This window comes from Podarcis muralis, chromosome 3, assembly GCF_964188315.1.
Source record: "Podarcis muralis chromosome 3, rPodMur119.hap1.1, whole genome shotgun sequence".
Classification (NCBI taxonomy): domain Eukaryota; kingdom Metazoa; phylum Chordata; class Lepidosauria; order Squamata; family Lacertidae; genus Podarcis; species Podarcis muralis.
The window spans coordinates 83,403,373-83,418,084 of NC_135657.1; the positions used below are offsets into that span (position 1 = coordinate 83,403,373).

At 41.1% G+C, this 14,712-nt stretch overlaps 1 protein-coding gene across 4 annotated transcripts in view; it reads right to left on the minus strand.

Annotated features, from left to right (window-relative positions):
• Nucleotides 1-14,712, minus strand: part of CD109 (CD109 molecule) — a 64,593-nt gene that overhangs the window by 46,807 nt on the left and 3,074 nt on the right. For all 4 annotated transcript variants that reach the window (XM_077926219.1, XM_028722770.2, XM_028722769.2 and 1 more), the window contains exon 3: nt 538-566. In XM_077926219.1, the coding sequence (XP_077782345.1) occupies nt 538-566 (29 nt within the window). The remainder of the gene's footprint in view (nt 1-537; nt 567-14,712) is intronic.

The window sequence follows — 14,712 nt, forward strand, 5'->3', positions numbered from 1 at the left end:
TGCTTCTAAGGCAGAAGCAGCAGCCATGCTTACAATTTACAAGAAAAGGGATTGTGCAGAAGAAGAATCATGATTCATCTGCTCCTGTTCGTTGGCTCTTAATTATTTTGAGGCAAGTGCTTCATGACAATGTGGTTTGCACCTAAAAATGCATGTTGATATAAATCTGTTTTAAACTCTTATCTAATATTTATGAATTTTAATACTTTTACACCCTCTTTGATAGCAAACAAAACCTAGAAGGAATGCTATCCCGCATTCTGGTTTGTTTCAATTACATCTAGACATGCCAGGAACACTAGTTTGAATGTCTGTTTTAACATCACTGTCAGATGTTGTGTCCTAAAACAAGATATGAGATGCCTGCATTTCAGTGTATATGATTCACTTGTCAGAAGGAAGCTCTTTGCTCACTAATAGTGAACTTACACTATATACAAGATTAAAATGAAATAAAGGTAAGTAAATGAAAGAGGCAGCATCCATTCAGGAAATATTTCACATGGAACTCTAGTACTTGGGGAAAATAATACTTACAGCTGGAAGGACAAGTGTACCAACCGAATCTGCATTTAAAAAAGAAAAGGGGGGATTAATCCACCTCTTGCTTCCTACATGCCATGTACTGTACCATGTACAGCAAATCCATCCTTACAATGCTTTTGTTGGAATGCAGCATTGCAGCACCAGTCTCTTACATAATGTGAACCTTCTTCTTGTATTTCAGCAGTGGGACTCCAGTGGTACCTGCAAACACACTTCCTGAGGATGGAGGTTATTTCTGGAGACCTAGGAAGAGGCGTCAACTCCATGTTCTCCCAGGATCTCTCTAAGTCAACCATCACAAAGCAATGAGGTGGGAGCCACATTCTACCTGCATGAGGAGCCCCACCTCCTAAAGCTTTCTTTAGGCATGACATGTGTGAGCGGGGTCCATGCAATGACCAGGGAATAACTGCCCTGGCCATGCTACCCCATGCCGACTACCACACGAGTACACAATGAGTACAGATATCTGAAAAAGAACAACTACACATGACACTGGGGGCTTGTTTTCAGATAGCTGTGCTCAATGCACAGGGTGGGACTAGCCCATCTGTGCAACACGGGAGCAAGGCAAACTTCAGGGGTCTACTTCCCGATCATCGGATGGAACCCCATCAAGAGTGTAACATGTGATGTGGGCTCTAGTGATCGTTATAGTAATTGCCACCTGGAAGCACACTTCCTGGAGTGGTTTGCTGCAGACCTCATTAAGGACAGCAACAGGAACACCAGGAAGCTGGGGAGGTGTTTTTAATTCATGCCGACCCCACAGCATCTCTCTTGTCTGTCCCCACCACCAAAAGGTGAATAAATAGTTTGTATTGCATTGTTACAATATTCCAAGAGCTGCCTCAGGGATCATTTTATTGAAAGACACGGCATAAATATTTATACTAACCATCAGTGTATCAGAATTCAAAGATGTGTTTCTCAGGGCAGAAGCATTGTTACTTTTGTACACTTTAGTCATGAAGTATGATTCAAATATGAAGTCAAAAAGTGATATACTTCATTTCGGAGACCAGGATATACAGAAAAGCTGTACCCATTTCTTATTTCTACTTATAGCTACTCAAGGCCCTGCTACTCAGGGGAGAGGTGGCAGCATGAATCAATATTATTCTAGACTTCTAATATAAATCTAGAGGCTGCGGTGCAAGGATTTAGAAAGAATTTATTCCTAATTCCCAGTGGCCTCATTCCCATGCACTAATTGAATTCTAATTCCTACAGACCTGTAACAACAGGCTTTTAATGCTTAACTTGTATCGACTTTGAAATGCTACTCTTAAATTGCCTTCTGTGTATTGTGCAAAGTATCTTCAGCAAATCTGTCAGTGTCGGCAAGAAGAAGTAAGGTCAAAACCAGAGTGCTCTCATTAGATATATCAATTATTTAATGGAATGGGAGGCCTGATTGTTATCATGATTTACATCATCATGATTGATATAGTTCCATTCTTTCTGTCCTCTCAATAAACCTACCCCATATTTACCGTGAGGCCATCACCCACAAACCACTCATGGACTGACATTCTTTATCTATTTATTTTAATTGTTTTGTTTATATATTTATAAAGTGCACTTTCATTAAAAATATATGTAACAAGGTGGTGTACAATATAAACACACATTACTTCAATAATAGCAGGAAAAACATCAATAACGTATCAGTGAAAACAGGCTGGTAAAAAAAAACACCACATTCCAAAACACACATTTTAAAATGAATGCCCTACTTACCCCTTTTCTATCCTTAGCAATATAAAAGAAAATGCAAAAGAAAAAGTCTGAAAACTGAAAAATGTTTATATGTGGATAGTGATCCACATCAGCAGAACTGAACTTTTATAATTGCTGCACAATTTCCTCGGTTGTCAATGGCCTATCACAGTCATTTGGAGAGACCATTCAGCCATTTCCTTCTCTGTTGGCTATTCTCTTCTCTCTAGGAATCACTTCTATTACTTTAACCCTACCCTTTTCAAGTAACGTTACCTTTATATCCATTTCCTCCTCCGGCTCCCGCCCTAAATTGCAGAAGGGAGTGGTAATCTTGATTTGGCAGTGAGGAAAGAAACCTTTTATTCCAACAATCCCAATGAAAATTGCTTCTTTACAACATGTGGATGGAGAAACAGGGAATGCCAACTTTCTTATTGCATGTTAGACTTCTGGAAGCGGTGTTGCCTTCCATTTCCAGTTTAAAGTAGAACATCAATGATTGGCTGCTGCTAAACTGCCCATGTCTGGAAGCACCCACCATCACTGTATTTGTATTTGAAGCCTCCATTTGATATTTGCAATTAATATTGCAAAAAAGATTGCAAACATCAAAAAGGTTTGTGGATTATCAGTGGAGTGCACATAATTAAACTAATCAGTGATTAAAAGCCGGGTGGGATTTTCCTTTCCTGTGTCAGGTAAGATTAGATCATATCTTTGGCAGTATCAATCTTTAATTATTACATCTGCCTGTAATTTCAAATAAATCAGAAGGGCTGAAATATTGCACAGCTAAATTATGACCCACAAACTGTTCTAAATGTCATTTTGTTGGTTTTGTTCTACTGAATTGCGGCTTACTGTTGCCAAGGGAATCAAAATGTTTGGTTCAACCCCTAAATTAAAACATACGGCTCCACAACGAGTTCTTCATATCTGGAGGCAATACTGAGGGCTCTTGTTGCTGTTTCGGGACCTGCCTGCAACAGCAGTTTGCCTTTAAGCTCCCACCAGTGACGGAAAGCCTTTCCCCCCAGGTACACACTCTGGGAAGTGAGTTGGGAAACCTGGGAAATCCACCTTTGTTAAAACATTTATTACAAATGAGGAAAGGAGTGCCTTTTTTCCAGCACAGAATACAAGGCGGTATCCTTTCTGGCAAAATGAACAAACACTACAGTCCTTTCCCTCCGTTGAGTCTCTTATGGTGCCCCTGGGTGTCCCTGCGAGTAGACAATCTCAAGCTGCTCCTTGGCTCTGTGGGCTGCTGAATCCCCTTGCACCATTCTGCTCCCACATCACTGTTTCCTTTCACCTCTATCCACCACAGAACGTGATTACAGTCTCCCCTCATCAGGCGAATTTTGCAAAGACTCTCTTCTTCCTTACTAGCCCATCTCCTTCTTTCTCTCAACTAACTGCCCCAACTGACACTTTCCCAATGTTCTAATTCCTGTGGTGACAGTTGCCAAAACTGCCCAGAGTTACGATTTTACTTTTAAAATATGTTAAAACCAAAACAGAAACACTAAACAAACATCTCGTTACAAAGGTACACGAATGTACACCTGTCCTCTGCAAATCTATCAATTTCTGTTCTCATTTTTCCAGTCTTAAACTCAGTTCTCCAAATTTCCACAACCTGCCATTTTTTATTTTAAAAAATCATCAGTATTTCAGTGAAAAGTCTCATCCTCATCCTCATCTTTTTATTATTTCTACCCCGTCCATCTGGCTGGGTTTTCCCAGCCACTCTGGGCAGCTTACAGCACATAAAAATTGTAAAACATTAGACACTAAAAATTTCCCGATACAGATGTCTTCTAAAAGTCAGATAGTTGTTTATTTCCTTGACATCTGATGGGAGGGTGTTCCACAGGGTGAATGCCACTACTGAGAAGGCCCTCTGCCTGCTTCCCTGTGACCTCATTTCTCACAGTGAGGGAACCACCAGAAAGCCCTCAGAACTGGCCCTCAGTGTCTGGGCTGAATGGTGCAGGTGGAGACGCTCCTTCAGGTATACTAGGCCGAGGCCATTTAGGGCTGGTAAAGGTCAGCACCAACACTTTGAATTGTGCTTGAAAACATTAGACACTAAAAATTTCCCGATACAGATGTCTTCTAAAAGTCAGATAGTTGTTTATTTCCTTGACATCTGATGGGAGGGTGTTCCACAGGGTGAATGCCACTACTGAGAAGGCCCTCTGCCTGCTTCCCTGTGACCTCATTTCTCACAGTGAGGGAACCACCAGAAAGCCCTCAGAACTGGCCCTCAGTGTCTGGGCTGAATGGTGCAGGTGGAGACGCTCCTTCAGGTATACTAGGCCGAGGCCATTTAGGGCTGGTAAAGGTCAGCACCAACACTTTGAATTGTGCTTGAAAACGCACTGGGAGTCAATGTAGGTATTTCAGGACTGTTGTCATATGGTCTCGGTGGCCACTCCCAGTCACCAGTTTAGCTGCCGCATTCCGGATTAGTTGTAGTTTCTGAGTCACCTTCAAAGGTAGCATATTGCAGTAGTCCAAGTGGTAGATAACCAGAGCATGCACCACTTTGGCGAGACAGTCTGTGGGCAGGTAGGGTCTCAGCCTACGTACCAGATGGGAGTTGGCAGACAGCTGCCCTGGACACAGAACTGACCTGCAACTCCATGGACAGCTGTGAGTTCAAAATGACTCCCAGGCTGTGCACCTGGTCCTTCAGGGGCACAATTGCCCCATTCAGGACTAGGAAGTCCCCCACACCTGCCCACCCCCTGTCCCCCCAAAACAGTACTTCTGTCTTGTCAGGATTCAACCTCAATCCGTTAGCCACCATCCATCCTCCAACTGCATCCAGACACTCACACAGGATCTTCACCACCTTCACTGGTTCCAATTTAAAGGAGAGGTAAAGCTGGGTATCATCCGCATACCCAGCCCAAACCCTGATGATCTCTCCCAGCAGCTTCATATAGATGTTAAAAAGCATGGGGGAGAGGACGGAACCCTGAGGCACCCTACAAGTGAGAGCCATGGGGTCTGAACACACATCCCCCAGCACCTCTTTCTGGACACGGCACAGGAGCAACCACTGTATAACAGGGGCCCCAGCTTTTACCTCTAGATGGTCCAGATGGTCACGCTGGTCGATGATCTCCAGCAGGCTAGGGACAAAGCTGAAAGCTGTTTCCTAGTTCTACTGGATCTCTCAATGGCCTTTTCCACCTCTTCTCATCAATGCCCCCCCTTCCTCTGACTACCTGGTGATGGGGTCCTCCCTCATGGCCAAGAGAGCAAAGCATTCAAGGGATAGTGCAGGGGTGGGCAATGTTTACTTTGCCTGGGCCAGTTCACTCCAGCAGAGATCCCTCCATAGGCTGGATCACACGAACGCATGCACACACGATTTTCAGTGTCTGTGCATGCACAGATGCCATTTCCGGCACCGCGGAAGCGAGTCGCCGCACCATGCTGGTTTAGCACAGCGCGTGGGGACTTGCCGAGTGGGTGGCTCAGTTCGGGGGTGGCTCGTGAGCCAGTTAAACGACCCTCGTGGGCCACTTGTGGCCCATGGGCCTTAGGTTGCTGACCCCTGGGCTAGTGCCTGAAGTGGTTCCACCAGGAGATTCTTTCTAAGATCTGTTAAAAGTCATTTCCAATACTAACTAAAAGCTTCCTGTTCAGCCCATTTTAGTGCTTCACTTAAATTTCCTTATTAGTCAGCTTTTGTTCTCAGTGATGGTAGGCAATTGCTTTTTTCTTCCCCTACCATAGAGAAATAATGCAATAACAGAAAGAAAAGAGAAGCAAAAATATGGGAAACTATCAGTGCACTAGCCCCTCTTCCTAAAGGGGACAAAACCTAACTAAAGAAAAGCCAATTTTGTATTGACCACGCTCACTAGGAAAGCCATAAAACATGTTGGACCTGCCAACAAAAACCTGTGTTCTTAAAGTTGAATGGCAACTCCCACATACACCATCAATGCATTTTAATGTCAACTTTTTATATTTCAAAAGTGGTTTGTTATATTTATTCTGTCCAATGTTGTGCTTATCTCTAGTTATTTTCTATCATTCAGGTACTACAGGGGGAAAAATAAGCCTTCTCTATCTGTCTCACACATGCAAAAGGCTGCTACATAGGAGCAAAACAGTATCTCAGACCCAAACAGGTGAGTGGCAATAAGAACAATTTGCTGTTCTACATGCAAGAACAGGGATACAGGCTCCTGCTGAACAAAAAATTGATCCCCAGGTCAGTATCAATATCCATGCCAAAATGTTCTTAATCTTCACACATAGTTAAACACGAGTCTGGAATAAGAGTCTCCAGTTTTGTTTAGTCCCAGGCCTTCACATAAATCTGTCCTCAACTTGATTCTTTAAACACTGTAGAACAAACTGAATCATAATCTATCAAAATTAAAATTCAAGTAAAAAATCCTAACATCATCATGCAAAAGATAAGCAGTTATCGGTAGGTCTTAGATTTTTTTTAAAGCAACATCGTAAGAAGCTAAGAGCTTAAGAACTTGTCAAGCAGGCCAATTTTGAGGCTTTGTTTTTAAGCTTTAATGGGTAATCTTGATCATCAAGTGAAAAATAATATTGTTCCCAAGTGAGTTTTCCCATGTCCTCATTTTTCTACTTAATAACAATGAAATCTTACCGAACATAATCAAAATTTCATCCAAAATGACCCAAATACATGCTTAATTAAGAAAATGTTTATTTTCCCCAGAAACTTTGCTAATAGTTGGCTGCTGAAATACACACACACACACACACACACACACACACACACACATTATTTAAACCATCTTTTTCAACTTCCATGTCTGGCCTTTGACACCAGAATTGTGTATTTCAGGACCCACCCCATTCATGTGATTGCAATTTGTTTTAACTGTTTTAAAACTGAATTTTAAATTGAAACCTGCCCTATGAACTGCTGGTGAAGGGCAGGAATAAGAAGAAGAAGAAGAAGAAGAAGAAGAAGAAGAAGAAGAAGAAGAAGAAGAAGAAGAAGAAGAAGAAGAAGAATGCATATGGAGGCATTAGCACAACCCTTTTTTATTTATTTGTTTAAAAAATATTTATATGCTGCTTTTTCAAGCAAAGCCCATCCAAAGCAGCTTGCAACCATTAAAACTACAAGTATATAAAACAAAACAAAACAAAACAAAAGACCCAGATCCACATGAATAATAACAGACTTTTAAAATGTATTTTATTCTGAGTTTATTAAAACTAGAATTTTTTACAATCAAAGCCTTTTCACTGCTCTGGGAAAAGTGGAATAAAATTGTTCCCCCATTCCAGACTGTTAGCAAAATGGTACATTGTGCAAACAAAGTACAGAGAGTCATGACAGTGGGTCAAGGTAGGGTGTTACTGAATTCGTAAGCAGTATTTGGGCTGCCACACAAAAATATCACTCCTATATTTCTTCAGGAGAAATGGTGCTTACATTATCAGGAAACTAAGCATATTCAGTAACACTATTAGATTTTATCCTATTCTATCTTAAGTGTTGGGAAGATTAATCCTCTGCTATTGTTTTCTACTATTGGTTTTTCTTTTGATCAACAAGGAAAACGGAATGCAAAGGTTTACATTCATCCACTGCATGAAAGTATTTCTGGAGATGCGTTAGCTCAGAATTATGCTTCAACTTTTCCAGGACTAACCCTGGAAACTAGCAATATCTGATGAGTCACTTGGCAAAACAGAGCTTTAAGTGAAACTTAATGGCATGTTTATGTTATAATATAAGATTCATAGACTATCAAACCCTGTCCTTGCTGTGCTGCTATTTAACAACTTAGCATTCATCAGTGTTTTCTAGCTTGGCATATAAAATTGGCTCCTTTATATTGTTAAGCAAGCAGGACTCAGTTGCTGGCATGGACATTTTTCCAGTGTTTATATATGATCACAGCTTGTCTGAGCTTGAAAGCTATTTGCATAGTCTCTATCTGTTTAGTAACTTTTGGCTGGGATTTCTTTTTCCCCCAACTCCCTTACTCTCAGAATCAAGATTTCTCCCTACACTCAATTAAGCAGCAATTATATCACTTCTGAGTCTTTGAAGACGGATGCAAGTCAGCACCTTAACACTTTACTATCATTTTAGAAAAACTTTTAAAATTTAAAGAATCTCTTGCATCACTTATTTTATGCCCAATGTATTTGCAACAGCAACTCTTCATGGCTGCTAAACAAAACTGCCTTGCCCTTTTTAAGATCACAAATTATAAGTTTCTCCTACCTCTGGGTACTATTGTATAATTATATTCTTGTTATTAGGCAATGAATGTACAACGTTGAGATTTAAGAGGCAAGAGGTGAAAATGTTCCAAAATAAAAACGAATTGAGCCATCAACAATATATATAGCCAAGTGCCAGTTTCACCCCTTAGGACTGAATTAAAGAGGATACATCTAGACTATTTCATACATTACACAGCAACAGCCCCAGGGTTGCCAGTGAGTGTACGGTACTCTTAACACACAGCTGGGATTGTCTTTGGCTCCAAGCATACTTGCAGGATTTCTAAGTGCTTTGTTACAATAGTACTTTACATTTCTTGGTGCACACCTAAAATGCATCTTATATGAATGAGATTTTTGTTAAATCCTACTTTCTTGTTCATCAGATGAAAAAGATATGAACCATTGCAAGGTTTTCTAAACTTCTGCCAAGTATAATCTTGCCAACCTGTAGCATCCTTGGCTTTTTCATTTTGAATCTCTATTACAAAGCAGCCACCAATAATGTAAGGCTGCCAACCTCTGTCATGAGAACTGTTCTCATAAACTGCACAAGCAGGCCACACCAGCATAGGCTTGCATTCTGTTGGCCTCACTATGAGAGTAACACTACCAAAGTCTTTCCTTTATGATCCTTGAGACCTAGTAATTGATTCAGTTAAATAGAAGCCCCAAACATGTATTCCTTATCATTGATAATAAATTGCCCAGAGCCTGGAGCTTTTACAAAGCATAAACCAAACACTGTCTTGAATTTCAAAGCAAAATATGTCAGCCTTTTTATAAAAATAAAAGAAAAACACTGAAAATAAAGAAGCAAGGTAGTTCCAAATGCCCAGCAGCTGTTACTGTTGCATGTCAATTTACACTTTATATTATTAGTATAAACTACAGATTCTGGTAAAACGACATCTGACGCACACACAGGAAGAGCTCATCATTTCACATAGTATGTATTCTGTAAAGGTAAGATCTTTTATGTCAGCATTTCAGATGTAATATTATTAGAGGATTTGAAAGCATGATGAGCAATTCATGTATCTGCAAAAAACGTTCATTACCAATGTAAAGTCTGAATGTTCAAAATTAAGTCTTAAGGTATTCATAACTGGTAATAGCTCTTGACTTCTGCGTATATTTAAAATCAGATATACATATTAATGTGGTTTATTTAAGGATGAGGCATGCACATAGCATTGTGTTTGCAATGCATTTTAAAAGATGATGGTGGTGGTTTTTCAGATTAACACACTAATGTTGTCAAAATTAGCTACCAAGAAAAAAGAGATGTCATCAAAGAGTCAAAAATCTTAGATATGTGCTGCTGAGAAGATTGCTAAAAGAGAACCAGAGTGGTACATGCTAGCAAAAGTGTTTCATGTGAGCCAGAGAAACCTGAGTCCAAATATCCACTATGTCATGAAACTCAGTAGGTAACTTTGGGCCTGTAATCATGTTGTTTATGTGGTAAAGTTTATGATAAGAATGCTATATCATTTCCAACAAGGTAAGGGTTAACCGTAAACAAAGCGACTACCAAAGACAGACTAGCAGGCAGCAGACTGTCATTGTAGTCTATTATCAACAAGAAGATGGCTATGTTTGAGGAAGCTGCTGACTTTATATTCAGAATCAAATCCATCAAAAGAGTGGTCAGTTGTAATTGGTCAGTTAATGGGCATTCTACCTCATCTTATTGGCTCATAATTATAGACTAATAAGGGGATCAAACATCACCCAAATGATTATTAATAAAAAGCCTGGTGTAAATAAAAAGCCTGGTTTGGTACTGGTCATGGGGAGAAGCTGTTGTCAGCTGGAGTAGAATGATTAAGGACTCAGGAAGAGGCTTCATAAGTCCGAAGAGTGCTAGGAATTGCAGAAGAGGTTGCATCTTAAGGGGAGCTGAAGATCTAGCCTAGGAGTTGATAGCATGGGGGCAAATTACTGAAGGAGTTCTGCTAAGAAGGGAACAAGGCTCTGTGCCAATGTTGAGCAACAAAGCTGACTGGTAAGTATCGTGCATAGTTTGGTTTGTGTATGATGAGGTTAGTTGCTTTTTAGATGAGCTAAAATCAAAAGTTTAGCTGAAGATCCAAACGCTTGTTGGAGAGATACTACAGAGTCTGATATGGAGGAAGAACACAATTCAGTCTCTTTTCTAGAGAAGAAAGGCTTAGTAGTAATGGTTTCTGTCCTTGTGGTTTTCTCATCCTACACCTACAAGCCAGACCATATTCTACCAGAGAACCAGGGAAATTGAAGCTGTTTGAGGGAGGTAACCAGGAAAACTAAAGAAAAAATCATTGTAAGAAAACCTCTCAGAGGTTTACAAAAAAATAAAAACTTGACTTGCCATTCAGGATGAGAAGGCCTCAGTTCAAAATTATTTAAACAGTTCACTTCTAAAGTGAACATGTCATAATTTATTTACTTATTTATTGCACTTATATCCCACCTACTTCTCCAAAGAGTTCAATGTGGTATGCATGGTTCTCTCCCTCATTTAATCCCCACAACAACCCTGTGAGGTAGGTTAGGTTGAGAGACAGTGACTGGCTCAAAGTCACCCAGTGAGAGTCATGGTCAAGCGGGGACTTGAACCCTGGTCTCCCAGGTGCTATCTACAAGTTATTTTCAGTGTCTTAGGGTGTCTTCTCTTGGCAATCTGTATTTAAGCAATATTGCTTCAGCTTTCCAAATGAGGGATAACAGCAATGAAACAATATAGCTCCCTTGTTGCTGAAAACAGTCAAAGAAGCTAATAAAAACACCTGAAATCTAGTCAGTATGTCTTTACTAGTTCTGAGATCATATTGAATATATGGGCGGATTCATCCACTGACCTGTTTAATTATCTTTTTTTCATAGAAGAGCAAGTGAATCAGTGCCATATTTCTACATTCACCTAAGGGAAAGTGTGAGCATGGTGCTCCACCAAGACTCAATGACATGACTCTACCCACTCAAGAAAGGGTGGGAAGAGAGAATATTGCACAATAGGATGTATACATGGATGGGTCTCTGAAACATCTGTCCCACATGTTAAATGCAGGTGTCTACTAGGCAAAGAGGGTCACAAGTGAACATGTGAATTAATCCTTATTTTTTTACAGTACAGAGGAAGCTGACTTATACAGAGTCAGACCATTGGTCCATCTGGCAGTGGCTGTCCTTGGAGATACTGGGGATTGAATGTAAGAACTTCTGCATGCAAAACAGATCACTGAGCTACAGCTCTTCCCTGCCCAATAAAGCTAGGAAATTAGCATGCACAAGATCTGCTTTATATCTACTTTAAAAAGACAGCTCTGCTATAAAGCCAACTTGATATCCAAATATATAGAATATTTCCCAGGAGAAAGTCCCAAATGGTATGCAGTTGCCTCCTGTGGCCAAATGTGGCTGTGTAGAGAATGCTGCTACTAATACTAATAAGGGCCTTTCTGCATGGTTGTTATTGGTTTATAAGGAATGCACAAAATAGTTATTCATTTGTTGTCCACAGCCTCCATGCCTTTCCTCAAGAGTTGTTCTTTCATCACATTTAACCACACCAAGATGACAACATTGTGTATCTGGAAAATGTGATACCTTCCCCAGCAAAACACATAATTGCAGAATGCTAAGTGACAGTATGAGTGACACAGGCATTGATTTTACATTGCAACTAGCAATACTTTCACACACACACACACACACACACACACACACACACACACTTTTCAGTGCTTTTGAGGCTTAGCGCTCTTCTGCTATGCCATTATCTAGTCTTAAACAACACAAAAGTGGACATCCACTTTCACTTTCAGAAATGCCCACAACTTTGTTAGCTTTATGCTTCTTCTTGCATTTACACTCTCCAGCATCGGCATATGTCTCTAACCATGGGCAGTAATGCCCACTGGACATAACCTAATGTAAACATTAGGTTCTCAATAAACATGTATAGAATTGCACCGTAAGTGCAATTTTGTTCAGGATTTACTGAGAAAAAATACCGTATTTTTCCCTCTATAACACGCAGATTTTTTTCTCCTAAAAAGGAAGGGGAAATGTCTGTGCGTGTTATAGAGCGAATGTGTGGTCCCTGGAGCCAAAAAATCAGGCAAAAGTCAAATCGTGAGTCACGGAGAAGGGAAACCTGAAAAGAGGAAGTGGCTGCTTTCCTGCATTCTGCCTCAGGGTCTTACTGCCCACCCTCCTCTGTTTCCTTGCTGTGTTTGCTGAAACGGAACAAAGAGCAGGGAAAGCCCCTCCCCTCCAGGCAAGCAGAGTGTCGTTCTTTCTAATTCCTCTCTGTGCTCCGGTGCTGCTGGGGGAGAGGGAGAGAGAGTAGGGGAGGGAGAGGGAGAGGGGGGGAGGAAGAGAGAGGGGGGTGGGGAGGGAGAGAGAGGGGGGAGGGAGGGAGGGAGGGAGGGAGGGAGGGAGAGAGAGAGAGAGAGAGGGAGAGAGAGAGATGGCTGGCTTGGGGGGGAACTTTTGCCTTTCTTTCCTCCCACCCGTTAAATCCCTCTCCAGCATTCTTAGCCAGCTGCTTCTCTGCACACCCCTCTCATGTCCCTTCTTTGTTTTTCCTTCGCTCCCCACTTAAAATGTGGTTACAAAGCATAGATCAACATGGATCCTCAGGATCTTTGCAATGGGTCACCCCAAATTCACCATCAGATCACATAGCATGTCCATGGCTACAGCCTGCCCCCCAAAAATCACGCACCCATTGTTGCCTGGGGCTGCAATGGTGCAAAACGTGGTTAAAAAGCATGGATCCACATGGATCCTCAGGATATTTGCATTGGGTCACCCCAAATTCACCATCAGATCACATAGCATGTCCATGGCTACAGCCTGCACCAAAAAAAGCACACACCCACTGTTGCCTGGGGCTGCAATGGTGCAAAAATGTGGTTACAAAGCATGGGTCCACAGGGATTCTCAGGATCTTTGCATTGGGTCACCCCAAATTCACCATCAGATCACATAGCATGTCCATGGCTACAGCCTGCACCAAAAAAATCACGCACCCACTGTTGCCTGGGGCTGCAATGGTGCAAAACCGTGGTTACAAAGCATGGATCCACAGGAATTCTCAGGATTTTTGCAAATTCACCATCAGATCACATGTCTGTGGCCACAGCATGAAGCACAAAAATGATACATCCACTGTTTCATTCAGAATGTTTTTTCCCTTGTTTTCCTCCTCTAAAAACGATGTGCGTGTTATGGTCAGGTGCGTGTTATAGAGCGAAAAATACGGTAGCCTGTAGGACTCACCATTTCTTGCTTACAAGACATCCTTTCATGCTCTAGAACACACCAATGTGTTTTTAAGGGAAAAAGCAGCACAGCTATCCCACTCCAGTCTATATACAGTGGTACCTTGGTTTACGAACTTAATCCATTCTGGAAGTCCGTTCTTAAACCAAGGCTTGCTTTCCCATAGCAGCGGGAGACTCAATTTAAAAATGGAACACACTCAATAGGAAGTGAAACATGTTCTTATTCCAAGGCAAAATTCACAAACCAAAACACCTATGGTACGTCTGGGTTTGCAGCATTCTTAATCCAAATTGTTCATAAACTAAGCTGTTCTTAAACCAAGGTACCATTGTATGTGTTTTTATATATTTCATGTGTTTTTATTTTGTAAACCACTGTGTGATCTTCAGATGAAAGGTGGTTTGGAAATGAAATAAATAAAAATATGTGGAAGACAGACATTGAAATGTTGTTGACACAGTGCCAGACTTTGACTTGAGAGACTTGGGGAAAAGGTTCTCCCAACACCACCCCCATGAGCCAATTGGAGAAGCAGAGGACACATGTGGTGGGAGAGGGGAGAAAGTCCTCTTACACTAATGAAAGTCTTTGCATGAGCTTCCACTGGTAATGCTCAATAACTGAATCCTGCCTATGGGATTGAAATCCTTGCTTAGTTCACTAGTTCCCTTTGGGCAGTCACTATCCCTCAAGATTGTTATAAGGATAGTAATTTTCTTTCAGTATTGGCTTTTTTCAGGGAGAGAGCCTTTTCTACAACGGCCCAACATCTCTGGGGCACATTGCTACATTCACTCGTAACAAGTTCCATCACTCCAGATGCTCATGAAAGCCCTAAAGGTTCACTAGCTTTCAAATGAGTTTTCCAGAGCTACTTTATTCTATTAACTGATTTGGTTGTAG